This window comes from Myxine glutinosa, chromosome 1 (genome assembly GCF_964187855.1).
Source record: "Myxine glutinosa chromosome 1, kmMyxGlut1.1, whole genome shotgun sequence".
In the NCBI taxonomy this organism is placed as follows: domain Eukaryota; kingdom Metazoa; phylum Chordata; class Myxini; order Myxiniformes; family Myxinidae; genus Myxine; species Myxine glutinosa.
Window position 1 is genome coordinate 159,720,532 of NC_136261.1, and position 13,533 is coordinate 159,734,064.

Sequence of the window (13,533 nt, forward strand, 5' to 3'; positions counted from 1 at the left end):
CGATGTTCCGCTTCCGGTTTCTCGATCAGGTGGCGACTTTTGTTCTCTCCCGGCATCCAAAGTTAAGTTATTTTTCCATTCGTGTGTTTGTCAAATTTCCACTCGTTATTTTATCATCGATGCGTTATTGTTTGTTTCTATTTCGTTTTTGTTTGAATTTCCTGTAACTCGTAATAAATTAATCGTTTTCTGTTTGCTCCGTGTGTGCGGCCGTGTAGCCTGAGGTTTCCCCCGTCAAATTTTGTTAACTTAAGTTCCTTCCTTCGCTGTTTTTGCTTGGTTCTTAGATTTTTCCCTTCTCCCCCGAACTTCCCCGAACATCTACTCTTTGTCTAACGTTTGAAATCCCCCTCCCTCCCCCCAAAAAAACAACAACATTTATTTCCCTTTCACCACGTGTGCTGTTGTCTCATCGTGTGCTTCTGTCCACATGCGCTGTCTCGCCCCGCCCCCATTATCTCCTTGCCTTCCACCTTTTGCCCGATTCAAATGACACGTGGTTGTCCCTCCAGGCCCTCTCCCCGTTGGTATTTTGTGAATATAAGATTGTTCTTCACGGTTCTGTTTAAATATGTTTAAACTTTCCCCTGCAGTGTTTTATTCAGTGGTACATTACAACACGCTGTTTTTCTTCCTATTTAAAAGGCTCTTTTCAATTTCCTCTTCCACTCATTTTACTTCAAAAAAAAATTGAATCTCTTATAATTCTTCCTCACAACATGCTCTAAATTCACATTCATTCCACCCCTTCTCCATCGTTATTAAACGGATCGCTAACTTGAAAATCACAATAAATCCAAATTGTTATAAATGTTCGTCTTTCATTAATCATCCACTTTCTAAACTCCCCCCTTAACCCCTCCCCTCCAAATCTCCCCCCTTGCCCCTCACCTCCTAAACTCCCCCCAACCCCTCCCCTTCAAATCTCCTTCCCTACCATCCCTCTCCAATTCTCCCCCCTCCCCCCTCCTCATGAAAGCTGCCTCCTCCCCACTTCGTCTCCCTTCTATCTTATACCTCCACCTCCCACAACCTTCGACTTTCCTCTGCCCCCCCCCCCCTCAAACAACCCCTCACTGTGCCTCATCCCATCACCATCAAACCTTTCGTCCTCCTCATCCTTCCCTTTCTTGTAACTCTTCTGTAATCTCTGACACACTATCAACTGCTCTCCCTACCTCCCCACTCCCATCCTTCATCTGACCCTACCCTCCCCTCCCCTGTCCTGCACCCGATGCTTCCACTCTCTCCTCATTAATGGTATGGACCTCAAACATCTGGGGCCTTCGCCTGATTTGCCTGAATCAAACTTTTGCCTGAATCAAACCTGATTGATCTCTCGATTCAGGTTGCTTCTGACAATCCAGACTTGATCTGCTTAACAGAAACTTTCCTCCTTCTGATGTCTCTGATTCCTTAATATCTCTTCCTGGTTACTCCCTCCTCCGGTATGATAGACCTGAGCCTCGTCCTGGTGGTGGGGTTGCTATCTTTATCAAAAACTCTCTTCCTCACTCTCCTTGCACTGCCCTCTCTCCACCCCACCCCCAGGAGTACCTCTGGCTATGGCTTCCTCTCCGCTCCCACCTTTTGTTCATATGTGTTCTGTACCGTCCTCCAAACAGTGATGACTCCATTTACATTTCGCTGTCTGACAACATGGACCAACTTCTATCAACTCATCCCAACTCTCTCTTCCTCATATGTGGCGACTTCAACTGTCATCATGCCAGCTGGCTGGGTGTGGGTTCCTCTCACCAGCCATGGCTCAGCAAAGGACTTCTGCGACTCACTGGGACTGACACAATCTGTCAATTTCCCGACCCGGCTTTCAGTCAATGGAGTATCCTCTCGTCTAGACTTGGTTATGACAAACGTCCCTGCAAATGTCTGCTGCTCTTCTTCTGCTCCAATCGGTTCTTCTGATCATGTGCTTGTTAAAGTGGACATCTGGCCATTCTCAGAGAGCCTCTTCAGCGTCGACGAGTCTGGCATTTCACTCAGACCGACTGGCACGGTCTGCAAGGAGCCATCAATCATCTGGACTGGTCTCCCATCTCTACTGCCTCTGACATCAATTCTTCCTGGGAATTCCTCAAAAGCAAACTGCTCTCTCTCATGCACAGATTTATCCCATCTCGTCTTCAGTTGTCTTACCCTTCCTCCCATCCATGGTACACTGAACCAATGAACCATGCTCTGCATGTGCGGCCACTCTTGTGGTGAGGCATTTGCCCTGAAACAACTTGCCGTTGCCTCTTGGAAGGCAAATCCAACTGAAGGCAATCTCAGTTCCTTCCACCAAGCTCGGAACAAGTGTGTGTCTATCCTCAGGAGTGCCAGGAAGCACTATCTCTCCACACTCAAGAATGAACTCTCAAACCTGTCTCCTTCCTCCAAATCTTGGTGGCGTCTGGTCAAATCCGTTTCTGGTGTTTGTTACCCCTCCATCCCCTCCCTTACCACAAATGGCTACACAGTTGACACCGCACGTGACAAAGCCAAATGCCTCAACTCTGTGTTTGCCTCAAAATATTGTGTCCCAAACCAATCTTTCTATGTTCCCACCTTACCCAGTCGAACCCAACTGCTCCTGGACTCTGTGACCTTCTCTCCTGACAAGGTGGAAAAGTTTTTGTGAAACCTCGACTCTGATTCTGCAACTGGACCAGACAGCATCAGCCCACGGGTCCTAAAATCCTGCTCTGCCGCTCACCCTTTCTCTGTTCTTTTCACCCTCTCTTTTGCTCAAGGTCATCTGCCAGCATCTTGGAAATCAGCAAACATTACCACTTTACACAAAATAGCTGCACAATCAGACCTGGCAACTACAGACCAATCAGCCTACTCCCAATTATCAGCAAAGTCATGGAATCCATCATTGCTTCAGATATCAAATCCTTCATCTTCTCTAATGGCTTGATCTCCGATCATCAATATGGATTCAGACCAGGTCATTCTACTCTGGACATGTTGTTTCTGCTGGCTCAACAATGGATGGAGGTCCTCAATGCCAAACAGGAAATCAGAGCTGTCTCCCTTGACATATCACGTGCCTTTGATACGGGCTGGCACCCCGCTCTGCTCACCAGACTCTCCTCCTATGGTATCCATGGAAATCTCCACGCATGGCTTGCGGACTTCCTCTCTGGTCGTAGTCAACGTGTGGACCTGAATGGATTTCTCTCATCTCCCCTTCCTGTTCTGGCTGGAGTTCCCCAAGGTAGTGTTCTGGGCCCTGGACTTTTTCTGGTCTTCATCAATGATCTCTCCAACTCTCTGGAAAATCCTCTCTATCTCTTTGCTGATGACTCCACTCTCTGCCGCTCCATTCCTCATCCCTCAGATCGGCAGTCTGCAGCCTCCTCACTCTCTGCAGACCTGGACAAAATCACAGACTGGTCAAACAAGTGTAACATGTCTTTCAATCCTGACAAATCTCACACTCTTTCTATGTCTCTCCGAAAAGACCGACTGGAAAACCCTCTCATCTACTTTCTCAACAATCCTCTTCAAGAAGTTCTGTCGCTCAAGCTTTTGGGTCTCACTATCTGCCATGATCTTTCTTGGGAAAACCACATTTCCAAGCTGGCCTCCAAAGCCAGTTGCGGACTGGGCATCCTCCATCGTGCAAAGTCCTTCCTTGGCACACCTGAGCTCCTCACCACATACAAGGCTTTAATCCGCAGCTCAATGGAATACTGTTCCCCCCTCTAGGCCGGTGCTCCTGCCTCACACCTAGCTCGGCTTCACGCTGTTGAAACCAAAGCGTTCAGAATCATTGGAATCTCCTGCGATGAAGCTAACTCTGAGGGCCTTGCACTCACTCACCGCAGGCAGGTTGGTGGTCTTTCAGTCTTCTACCGACTCCTCTCCGGCCTTGCTTCCCCAGCTCTCTGTGCTCTGTCCCCCAAATATTCCTACAGGCCGCACAAGATCTGCCAGCAACCCTCTTATGGTTAAACTGCCAAAATCTAGGCTCTCTGCTCACCTTCACTCTTTCATTCCCCTTTTCTCCCACCTCTGGAACAAACTCCCCCACTCCCTTCAATCCCACTCCTCCCTCCAGGTCTTTAAAACAGCTGTTTATCACCATCTCTTATCCTCCCCCATCCAAAACCTTGATTTTTTCTTCCCCCGCTAATTCACCCCAGATCCACTTTTTTGAAATTCCAACTTCCTTCCTGGAAGTCCTTGCAGTGTCCATATGTTTTATACCTCTCTCACCTCCCCCAAAGCCCACAGTTCTCTCGATGTCCCTGCTCTCAAATGTTGTGTTTGTGTCCTTCCCCCTCTCTCCCAATCTTGTCTACCGCTCCCCTTATTTTGTGTTTTTTTTGTGTCGGTTTGACTTTTTGTGTGACTAATGTTTGCTCTTTCACGAGCCTCGATCCTGCATACAAAAAAAACCAAACAAATGTGATAGAACATTATTTTGGTGTACATTGTCAAGGCATGTGGAAGAACAAGAACACAGGACAGATCAGGAGGCAACATAACAAAAGGAACAGCAGAAAGAGAAGGGGGAAATGCCAATAGCAGAGTCGAAGGAGAAAATAGATGGAGATGGACAAATAAGGGATAGTGGTAACGATGAGGGGTAGGGGAGAATGCGAGGTGGACAAGATAGATACATAACCAAACATTTGGGAGGGGTGGGGAAGGGGTGGGTTACCAGGTGTAGAAAAAATCATGGTTTTTGATGCGGATGATTTGAGACGGTCGTGAACAGCTGTCTTGAAGATCTGGAGGGAAGAATGAGATTGAAGATAATGTGGATGGTGGTTCCACGGGTGGGAAAAAGATGAATAAATGAGTGGAGTTGAGCAGTGGTCCTGTATTTTGGCAGTTTTACTTGGAGGAGGATGCTGCTGGACTGCGTGGGGACAAAGCACGGAAAGGGCACAAGACCTGAAAGGAGGCGGAAGAAGACAGAGCAACCGCTGACCTGTGGAGATGACGAGTGATAGTCCCATAGACTCAGCTTCATTGTGAGATATTCCAATATATTGAAGGCCTTGATTTTCATGGCCTCAAGCTGTCAGGCAGGAGCACCAGCCCAGAGGGTAGAGCAGTATTCCATCAAACTGCAGATGAAAGCCATGTAGGTGGATCGGAATTCAGGTGTGCCAAGTAAGGACTTTGCACATATCTTAAATAAAAATTGTGCTCTTGTGTTGTTTGAAGATCAGTGTTTGTACCTCTCACACTCAACAATGGTAACAGTTTGAGTCCCCAAATAACCTAAGAATAAAAAACAGTGCGACACCGACATTCGCGGCGGATATGCTCCTGGGAAAAAACGTGAATGTCAGAACCGTGAATGTGGGAGCATTGTTTCAATGGGAAAATGGGGGATAGGTTCCCACGGTTCCTGAATCGTGCAAAATCTACCAATGTTTAGGAAAATCGGCGAATGTTGAGGGAAATCCCATGAATGTAGAGGAAAATCTGCGAATGTCGAGAAAAATATGTGAATGTCGAGGAAAATCCATGAATGTCGAGGAAATCCGCGAATGTCGTGCCATTGTTTCAATGGGGAAAAGGGAGATAGGTTATAGGTTCCTGGCGGTTCCTGGTTCATAAGGGAAAATCAGAAATCCCATGAAAAACTGTGAATATGCCTGTGAAAAACCACAAAAATGCCAAGCACTGGGCCGCAAATGTAGATTCAGGTCCTGCTCGTGGAGGATATTTTTTTGCGTATGTCCAGCTGCTTTGCACATGGCTGGTGGAAGATATGGTTTAGAAATGTGGTATGCTCGTGGCTTGTAGGGAAAATAATTTGTGCCCGCAAAAAACCACAAATACATGGGACACAGGGCCACAAATGTAGAATCGGGCAGCAATTTATCAACCGCGAATACGCTAAACTCACGAATGTTGGGACCGCCCAATTTCGGGGTCCGGCTGTATATAGATCATCTTACTATAATTCACCAAATGTGCGTCTGTCTGTTCGAAGGTACCGTAAAACCTGCTGAACCGATCGCAAAGATATTTTGGGTGGGTAATCCTGGGACCCCCGGGAGTAAAATGGGCTATTTCGTTTTCCCAATTTCAGCTTTGGTCTCCAGCATTCTCAGGTTTGGACTCCCACATAACATTCGCGTTCGCATAACGTTCATTGTGACGATGTTCTCATTGTGACGATGTATGTGTTCACGGTAGTGTTTGACGTGACGGTGTGAACGTAATTTCGTAATGTTTTTCGTTTCGTAATCCTTTAATGAACGTTTAATGTTTTATGAACGTTTAATGTTTAATGAACGTTTAATGTTTAATGAACATTTAATGCCCTTCGATGTCGGGGCCGCACACGCGCTACACTGCACGGGCCAGCGTGTACCTTGCCCTTCGCCGTCAGGCTCGGGTAAACCGCTGAGCCCCATCTGTGATGGGGACTGGGGCTTGAGACAGTGTCCCACGAACGAGGAATTCCCAGTAAGCGCGAGTCATCAGCTCGCGTTGATTAAGTCCCTGCCCTTTGTACACACCACCCGTCGCTACTACCGATCGGACGGTTTGATGAGATCCTCGGATCAGCCCCTGCACGGGCCGTTCTCGGCTCGTGCCGGTGCACCGAAAAGATGAGCGAACTTGACTGTCTAGAGGAAGTAAAAGTCGTAACAAGGTTTCCATCGGTGAACCTGCAGAAGGATCATTATCGGGACAACATGAGAGTGAGCGAGACGTACGTGGTACGTGATCGTCCATGTACTGTTTAGCCATGTACTGTTTCGATTTTGATGATGTGCGTGTGATATGATTCAACGGATGTTTATATGAATCGGTTAAAATAAAAAAGCCTTCAATTTCTGATATTTTACCTTTTCATTTGGGCTTCCCAATTGAAGCCCCGCCCATAGGGCGGGTACCATTGCTAGTCACTAAAATAGGGGAATTGTACACAACATGGAAAACAAATAGTTATTCTGAGTCAGAGCTATTCTTTAAGAACTAGACTCTAGACTACTAGAGGGATCAAAAGGGAAAAACTTGGGAAGGATTTTTCAGAAAAAGGCAACAATGCCTCACGTACAGTGGCATTTCGACCTTTTCATTTATTAGAGTGATAGCTGGGAGTTTTACGGAAAGCCAAAGTGAGTAAAAATGCAATAAGTAGGAAAGTATAAAAAGTAGAAGGTAATTAAGAGGCCTACAACTTACCCTATTGAATGTGTCTGACCTGTCATATCTCAGAAGTTAGGCAGAGCAAAACCTGGTTATTACTTGGATAGGATAATTATATGGAAGGTCATGTTGTAGGCTGAGGGACAACAGGATAGCTTATTGGCTGGTATGCTCACCTCTGAGCTGTCTGGTGATGGATTTGTTCACCTGTGAACTCAGCAAGGTAGATCGCATCTTAGAGCAAGTGGTCCTTCAGATGGCGATTCAAACCTTCAGATCTGCATTTAAGTTGTTGATGTTGAAGAATCTATGGTATCAATCAATGAGTAAGCCAGTGTTTGTCATGCCATGACTAAATTCCCTGCTGTAGAGGGAACAACGGATAGGTTTATAATTGAAATGAATAGGAACCTACTACCTATAACTCGATAAGCAATGGGGTAGAGAAGTACATGAGTTTGGGAATAATTGGAAAGTAGACTGCGATTAGATGTGTGTGATATGTGGGCAAGTGTGAATGGGAAGTGTGAGTGTGATGGGAAGTGAATGGCAAGTGTAAAAGTATGGAATGGGAACGGATGATGATAATCTTATTATTTGTATCCAGTAGGCATGGGTTGAATCAAGTGTGTATATGTTGTCTGTGTTTGTTATATCCTTCCCAAATGGCACTACTCCTCCCCACCAATTTTTGTTTTTACAATACCATATTAAAACATTGTAACCAGTCCAAGTCTTGATGGACGATAGGGATACCAGACGTTGATGAAGGAAATAAATTGATGAAGAAGGAAGGAAATAAAAGGATATGCAAACAGAAATCACCAAGATAACGAGAAGGAAAACTTAAGGGACAGTTGGTTGTGTTTCATCTCCAATAATTACCTCCGCCACCGAAGGTGGATGGAGGTTATGTTTTCACCCCTGTCTGTCTGTCTGTCTGCTTGTCTGTCTGTCTGTATGTCTGTATGTTTGTTTGTTTGTCTGTGAACAGGATATCTCAAAAAGTTATGGACGGATTTGGAGGAAACTTGTTGGACAGGTTGTGTGTGTGACAAGGAAGAATCTATTCTATTTTGTTGAAGATCTGAATATGGATTCAGATACGAGATTTTTTTTTTAAAAGTGATTCTTCACCATTGAGAGATCGGGTGAAAAGTGATTATATAACATGATATTTAAAAAAGTTATGGATGAGTTATGACTAAACTTGGTGGATGAGATAGTTACGTGACAAGAACAAGCCGATTAGATTTTGGTTCAGATCCAAATCCAGATCCGGTCTATCAGTGGGATACAAAACGTAAACTGTTCAGTTCAGCCTGGTGGACGTGGAGGTATGCGTTCTACCTAGTGCCGTTCTAGTTATTGCATGTATTACGAGTATAAAAGGGTTGTTTGAAATTCAGCTCTTCAATGCCACTGTCCCACTACGTCTGCGCTTCGAAACAGTTGGTGGCAGGTTCTTCAGCACAATTTTTGCATTTATATTGGATGCCTACATTTTTACACATTCTTTTTTTACTTTGTAGATTTCATGTTTTGCTCCTATAATATGTACTCAGTATCTCATGATACATTTTTAACCTTTGCAATTTGCACAAATTACATCCGAGTCAATATTGCCCAATAATCTTTTTTTCCACATTCTCTCCTGATCCATCACCCTCAGCTCTCCAACGCTCCTTTGAAATGGACGACTCGGGAAAAGTGGCCAACTCGTCCAGTTTGCAACCACGCACCTCATCTAATCCAGAATCAAACTCGACAGACTCCTTCACCAGCATGCAGCAGCCAATTGAGAAACATCACTACATCAGCAGCCTCGTGAGAACCCCTGACACAAGCTCAGATAATTGCACACATCCTAATGCTCGAAATTGGTCAAGATCCACTCTTCCTAAAGCCTATATAAGCTCAATGTTCATTGGAAGCCCTAAAACCTCAACTAGCTTGACCATTCCTTTCTTGCCTCAATCTGACGATATTAATCAACTGCACCCTGCTCTTGATGTTTGTTCCTCATTACCAAGGTTAAGACATGGATTACAAATGGGTAACGGAGTTGTTGGCTCGCCTCACCAAACATTACCTGATGTGTCTCTCCCTGAGGATAATTACAAGTCTGCCATTGGTCTAAAGGACTCAAATACAAGCACAGAAAGTTCTCAAAGGAAACAGACTTGTGCACACTCTAATGAAGGTCATTCACCACCCTTTGAACATTCATCAACTTATTCTGCCATCAATCCGACAGTAGGCCAAATTGCTATATCTCACAGTTATTTGGTTAACAAAAGAGGATCCGATCAGCTGAACAGTGATGAATATTTATGGGCTGAGCACTCATCACCAGTTTGTGGAAGTTACATACCTGTAGAAACTTCAAACTCCCTCATTTCTGGTGTCACATCAACACCAGTTCAGCCCGATTCGGAGTCTCGAAGTTTGTGCCCACTACCCTCTCCCATCCTACAATCTCCGCAAGACTCAACAGACAACAACATCCTTGCAACCTCTTCAAATGGAGAACGGCATCATACGTTACGCCAACGGCGTTCCACAGACAACCGCAACACACACTTTGAAGGTAAGAAGCAAAATATACTTCACGGTGTTTATTGAGAGTAGTTCAGGTAATGTCAGAATAATTTGCAGTTGTTATATCTATTTTGGACAAGGATAGGGATAGGGTTTACATTTTGAACCACTGACCTCTCTCCAAAACTTCTCCTTTTGTTATTTCTATAAATACAAAATATTTTGGAGCTGTAAAGTGGGAAGCAAAAAGGCATGAAAACGAATATACTGTATGTGTTGAAAAAAGTCTAAAAAAAAAAAGTGTATGTATGTTCGGTTCCCCACCAAGGGGCGGAGCTTGGCTTACACCTCAGCCCTTCTGCATTGGGTGCCCCACCAAGGGGCGGAGCTTGGCTTACACCTCAGTTCTTCCGCGTTCTGTCTGAGGTGAAGTATTTGTCGGGAATCAAACCAATATTGCATTTCATTTTTACCCTGCGCTCACAAAACGAAAGGCAGGGTTAAGCATTCAGTTATGTATGTACGTACGTGTCTGCATTTCAGTAAAGTAAAGTGTGTGCCGTGTCTGCATTTTAAAAATTCATTTTCTCGGCAACCGTTGGTCCGATAGACATGAAATTTTCACCATAGGAGGGCCTCCACCTGTAGAATATTTTAGTGAATATTATGACGTCATACGTCACGTGGTACAAGCACCATCTTGGAAAAACGTTACACCTCTATATCTCCCAAACCGCTCAAAGGAAAAAATGGAAACATGGCTCATGGTCAAGTACTCACCATGGGGAATAAGATATGTTGATGATGATGTCATCGGTGTCTTAATTATGATGTCATAATTCGACAATTATGACGTCCTTCCCTCCGACTTGATCTGATCAGTATGAAAAAAAAAATCCTCTGCAACTGTTAGTCTGATTGGCACGAAATTTTCAGAATATGAGCGGCTCCTCCTGTGGAAATTTTTTAAATGATAATTATGACGTCATATGTCACGTGGTGCAGGCGCTATCTTGGAAAAATCGAAAAAAGGTTGCACCTCTACACTACCGGTCAAAAGTTTTAGAACACCTCAATTTTTCCAGTTTTTATTGAAATTTACTCAGTTTAATATCTCAATGTACTCTAAAATTAAGCATAGAACAAATAAACAATTGGAGATAAAAAAAGAAATCATAGAATCATTTTGTTTAACAAAATTTAATTTAAATTTTTGACTCAGCAAAGTAGCCACCTTTTGCAGATATAACCGCCGAACACACTCGTGGCATTCTTTCTACAATGGAAATCAAATATTGTTCGGGAAGTTCTTCCCAACACTGTTGTAGAAGTTCCCACAAATGTGTTGCACTTGTAGGTTGCTTTGCTTTCACCCTTCTGTCCAGTTCATCCCAAACCAGCTCGATGGGGTTTAAGTCTGGAGACTGTGCTGGCCATTCCATGATTTGAAGCCGACCGTCTTGTTCTTTTCCTTTAAGGTAGTTTTGACATAGCCTGGAGGTGTGTTTATAGTCTGGTAGAACCCTGGTTGAACCTGGAAATTGAGTATATAGTTTAAAAAAAAATTGATTTGTATAGCTTAGGGTGTTCTCTTTCATAATCTGTCGGGTGAACCTGGGTCACCCTTGAGCGTTTTGAGAAATTCAAGATGGCGTCCAAGATGGTTGCCATTTCATATTATCGGCTATAACTTCTTTCATATTTAACCTAGGATGATATTTTTAGTGTCCAGTCATATGTTGTAGGGGTCAAGGAATCCATATAAATCAATTAAAACGTCGGTAAGTGATTACATCATGGTAAATCCAAGATGGCTGCCATTTTGGCCGCCAAATCATGTTTTAGGCTTTAATATGCTTCATATTTAACTTAAAGTCGTAATAATGGTGTCTAGGTACAGTATATTGTTGCGAATATGGAATTTGGCCTCCATATCCGCTTGTAAATATTCCCCTATTTCCCCAATACTCCCCAACTATCCCCAATCCCCCATTCCCTAGTCCCATTGTCTGTAAACAACAATCAGTAGAGCCGACCTTCCCCTTTTTCCCCCATTAAATGTCGTGCCCAGGTCCACCGCATCACACGTAGACAACTTTCGGACATCTTGCTAGTTATTCTTAGTCTATGTCAGTTAAGGACTCGTTTCCATTAATTATGACTCTTCGTTGCACCAGAATGTGATTATATGGCACCAGTAGTGAGTTTAGGACCTTTCCCATACCTCCTTCCATCTTCTTCCCCAAACAACAACTACAACAACAACAACAACTACAACTACAACTACAACTACAACTACAACTACAACTACAACAACAATTACAACAACAACGACGCTGCGCGGGGGGAGTGTGCGTCATCACACCGGCTCGGTTAGCCGCCATTGACAATGCGCGCCGGACCATGCGCTCCACGGGGTTACCACGAAGGGGCTCCTTGTCAGTCCCCCGTCAAGGGCGGAGCCGGTAACCCCCCCCGCACGCACCCAATGAGAGGCGACGTGCCGATTCCATCTGGGGCGGAGCTAACGAGCCGAGGGCGTGTCACTCCCCGCCGGATATACGCAGCCACTCGCCGGACGTGAGGTGAGATGCGCCCCCAGCCTGGAGAGAGAAGTTGCCACGTACGAGCGCTGAATACCTCCCCGCATCTCTGGACCGGACCGAGTCGATTCTGACCTTTGAGCCCAGGTGCACCTGGAGCCATCGACCTGCCTTTCCTAGCCATCAAACCCCGTGTGAGTCAGCCTTTTGTCCCGTTTATCTGTCGTCTGTTGGGGTTAATATAAGATTGTGTCTAAGTGCTTGTCTTTCTATGCTGTACCTCTCGTCCTTGTAATCTAACCTTCCGTAACAATATAACCCCCTCCGGAGGTCTTGAGAACTGAACCCTGGTGTCGTGTCATTTGAATCCCAGCTGTGTGTCTTTTCCTTCATTGATCTAGCGTAGCGCGATTAGTCAACGTTCGGGTATAATCGGGTAACTTGTGCAGACGTGGTCATACCAAAACCGCTCGGTAAATAACATCTAAGCCACGTCTGTAACAATTGGTGTCGAGGAGTGGAATTCGAACCCGGGACTAAATTTATTAGGCCCAAATTTGTAACAATTAGAATCGATTCGGAGCGCGTTTCCCGCGCAAAATTATAACGGCGAAATTTGATTTTGTTATACGAAAATAAAAACCCGAATTTTGAAAGTCGCGCTATGGCGGATCAAGACAGCTGGGGTCCGGTAGGGGAGAGTGAGGCAGGGTCGGTCCAGGACCAAATTGAGGGACGGGAGGAGAGCGAAGCAGTGAGGGCGGCAGGGTCGCAAAATAGCGTTGTCATGCACGAGGTGGCCACGGCGTCCACGCCCGCGACCGTAGTGGCGCCACCGGTGGATTTGAACTTGTTTTTCATACAAATGAAGGCCCTTATGGCCCAGAATAGGGAGGAAATGAGGGCTCAGAGTGAGCAAATGAGGGCTCAGAGTGAGCGATTGGAGGGCCAATTGGGGGTAATGGGAAACGAAATGGGGGTAATGAGGGACGAAGCGAGGGGTACCGGGGAGGGGTTAGACAACGGGATAAAAGAAGTGAAAAATGGGTTAAAGGGGGTAGAAAATAGAATGGCTGCCCAGGAGAATCAGATAGAGGGAGTGAAAAATGGGTTAGAGGGGTTAGAAAACAGTATGGAAGGCAAATTGAGGGACATGAGGGACCAAGCGGAAAGGGAAGTTAACCAAATGGGGCAGCAGATAGAGGGGGTCAGAATGGGGGTAGAAACTAAACTGGATGCTCACAGGGAGGAAATGGAGCAGATGAGGGTGGCATCTGGGCAGGAGATGCAAGTGATGGGAGAGGAGATCAGAAGA

At 45.2% G+C, this 13,533-nt stretch overlaps 1 protein-coding gene across 1 annotated transcript in view; it reads left to right on the forward strand.

Moving 5' to 3' along the window:
- Positions 1-13,533, forward strand: part of LOC137430346 (uncharacterized) — a 248,047-nt gene that overhangs the window by 76,783 nt on the left and 157,731 nt on the right. Inside the window, exon 2 of the mRNA XM_068121153.2 lies at positions 8,807-9,724. Coding sequence (XP_067977254.2) covers positions 8,807-9,724 — 918 coding nt within the window. The remainder of the gene's footprint in view (positions 1-8,806; positions 9,725-13,533) is intronic.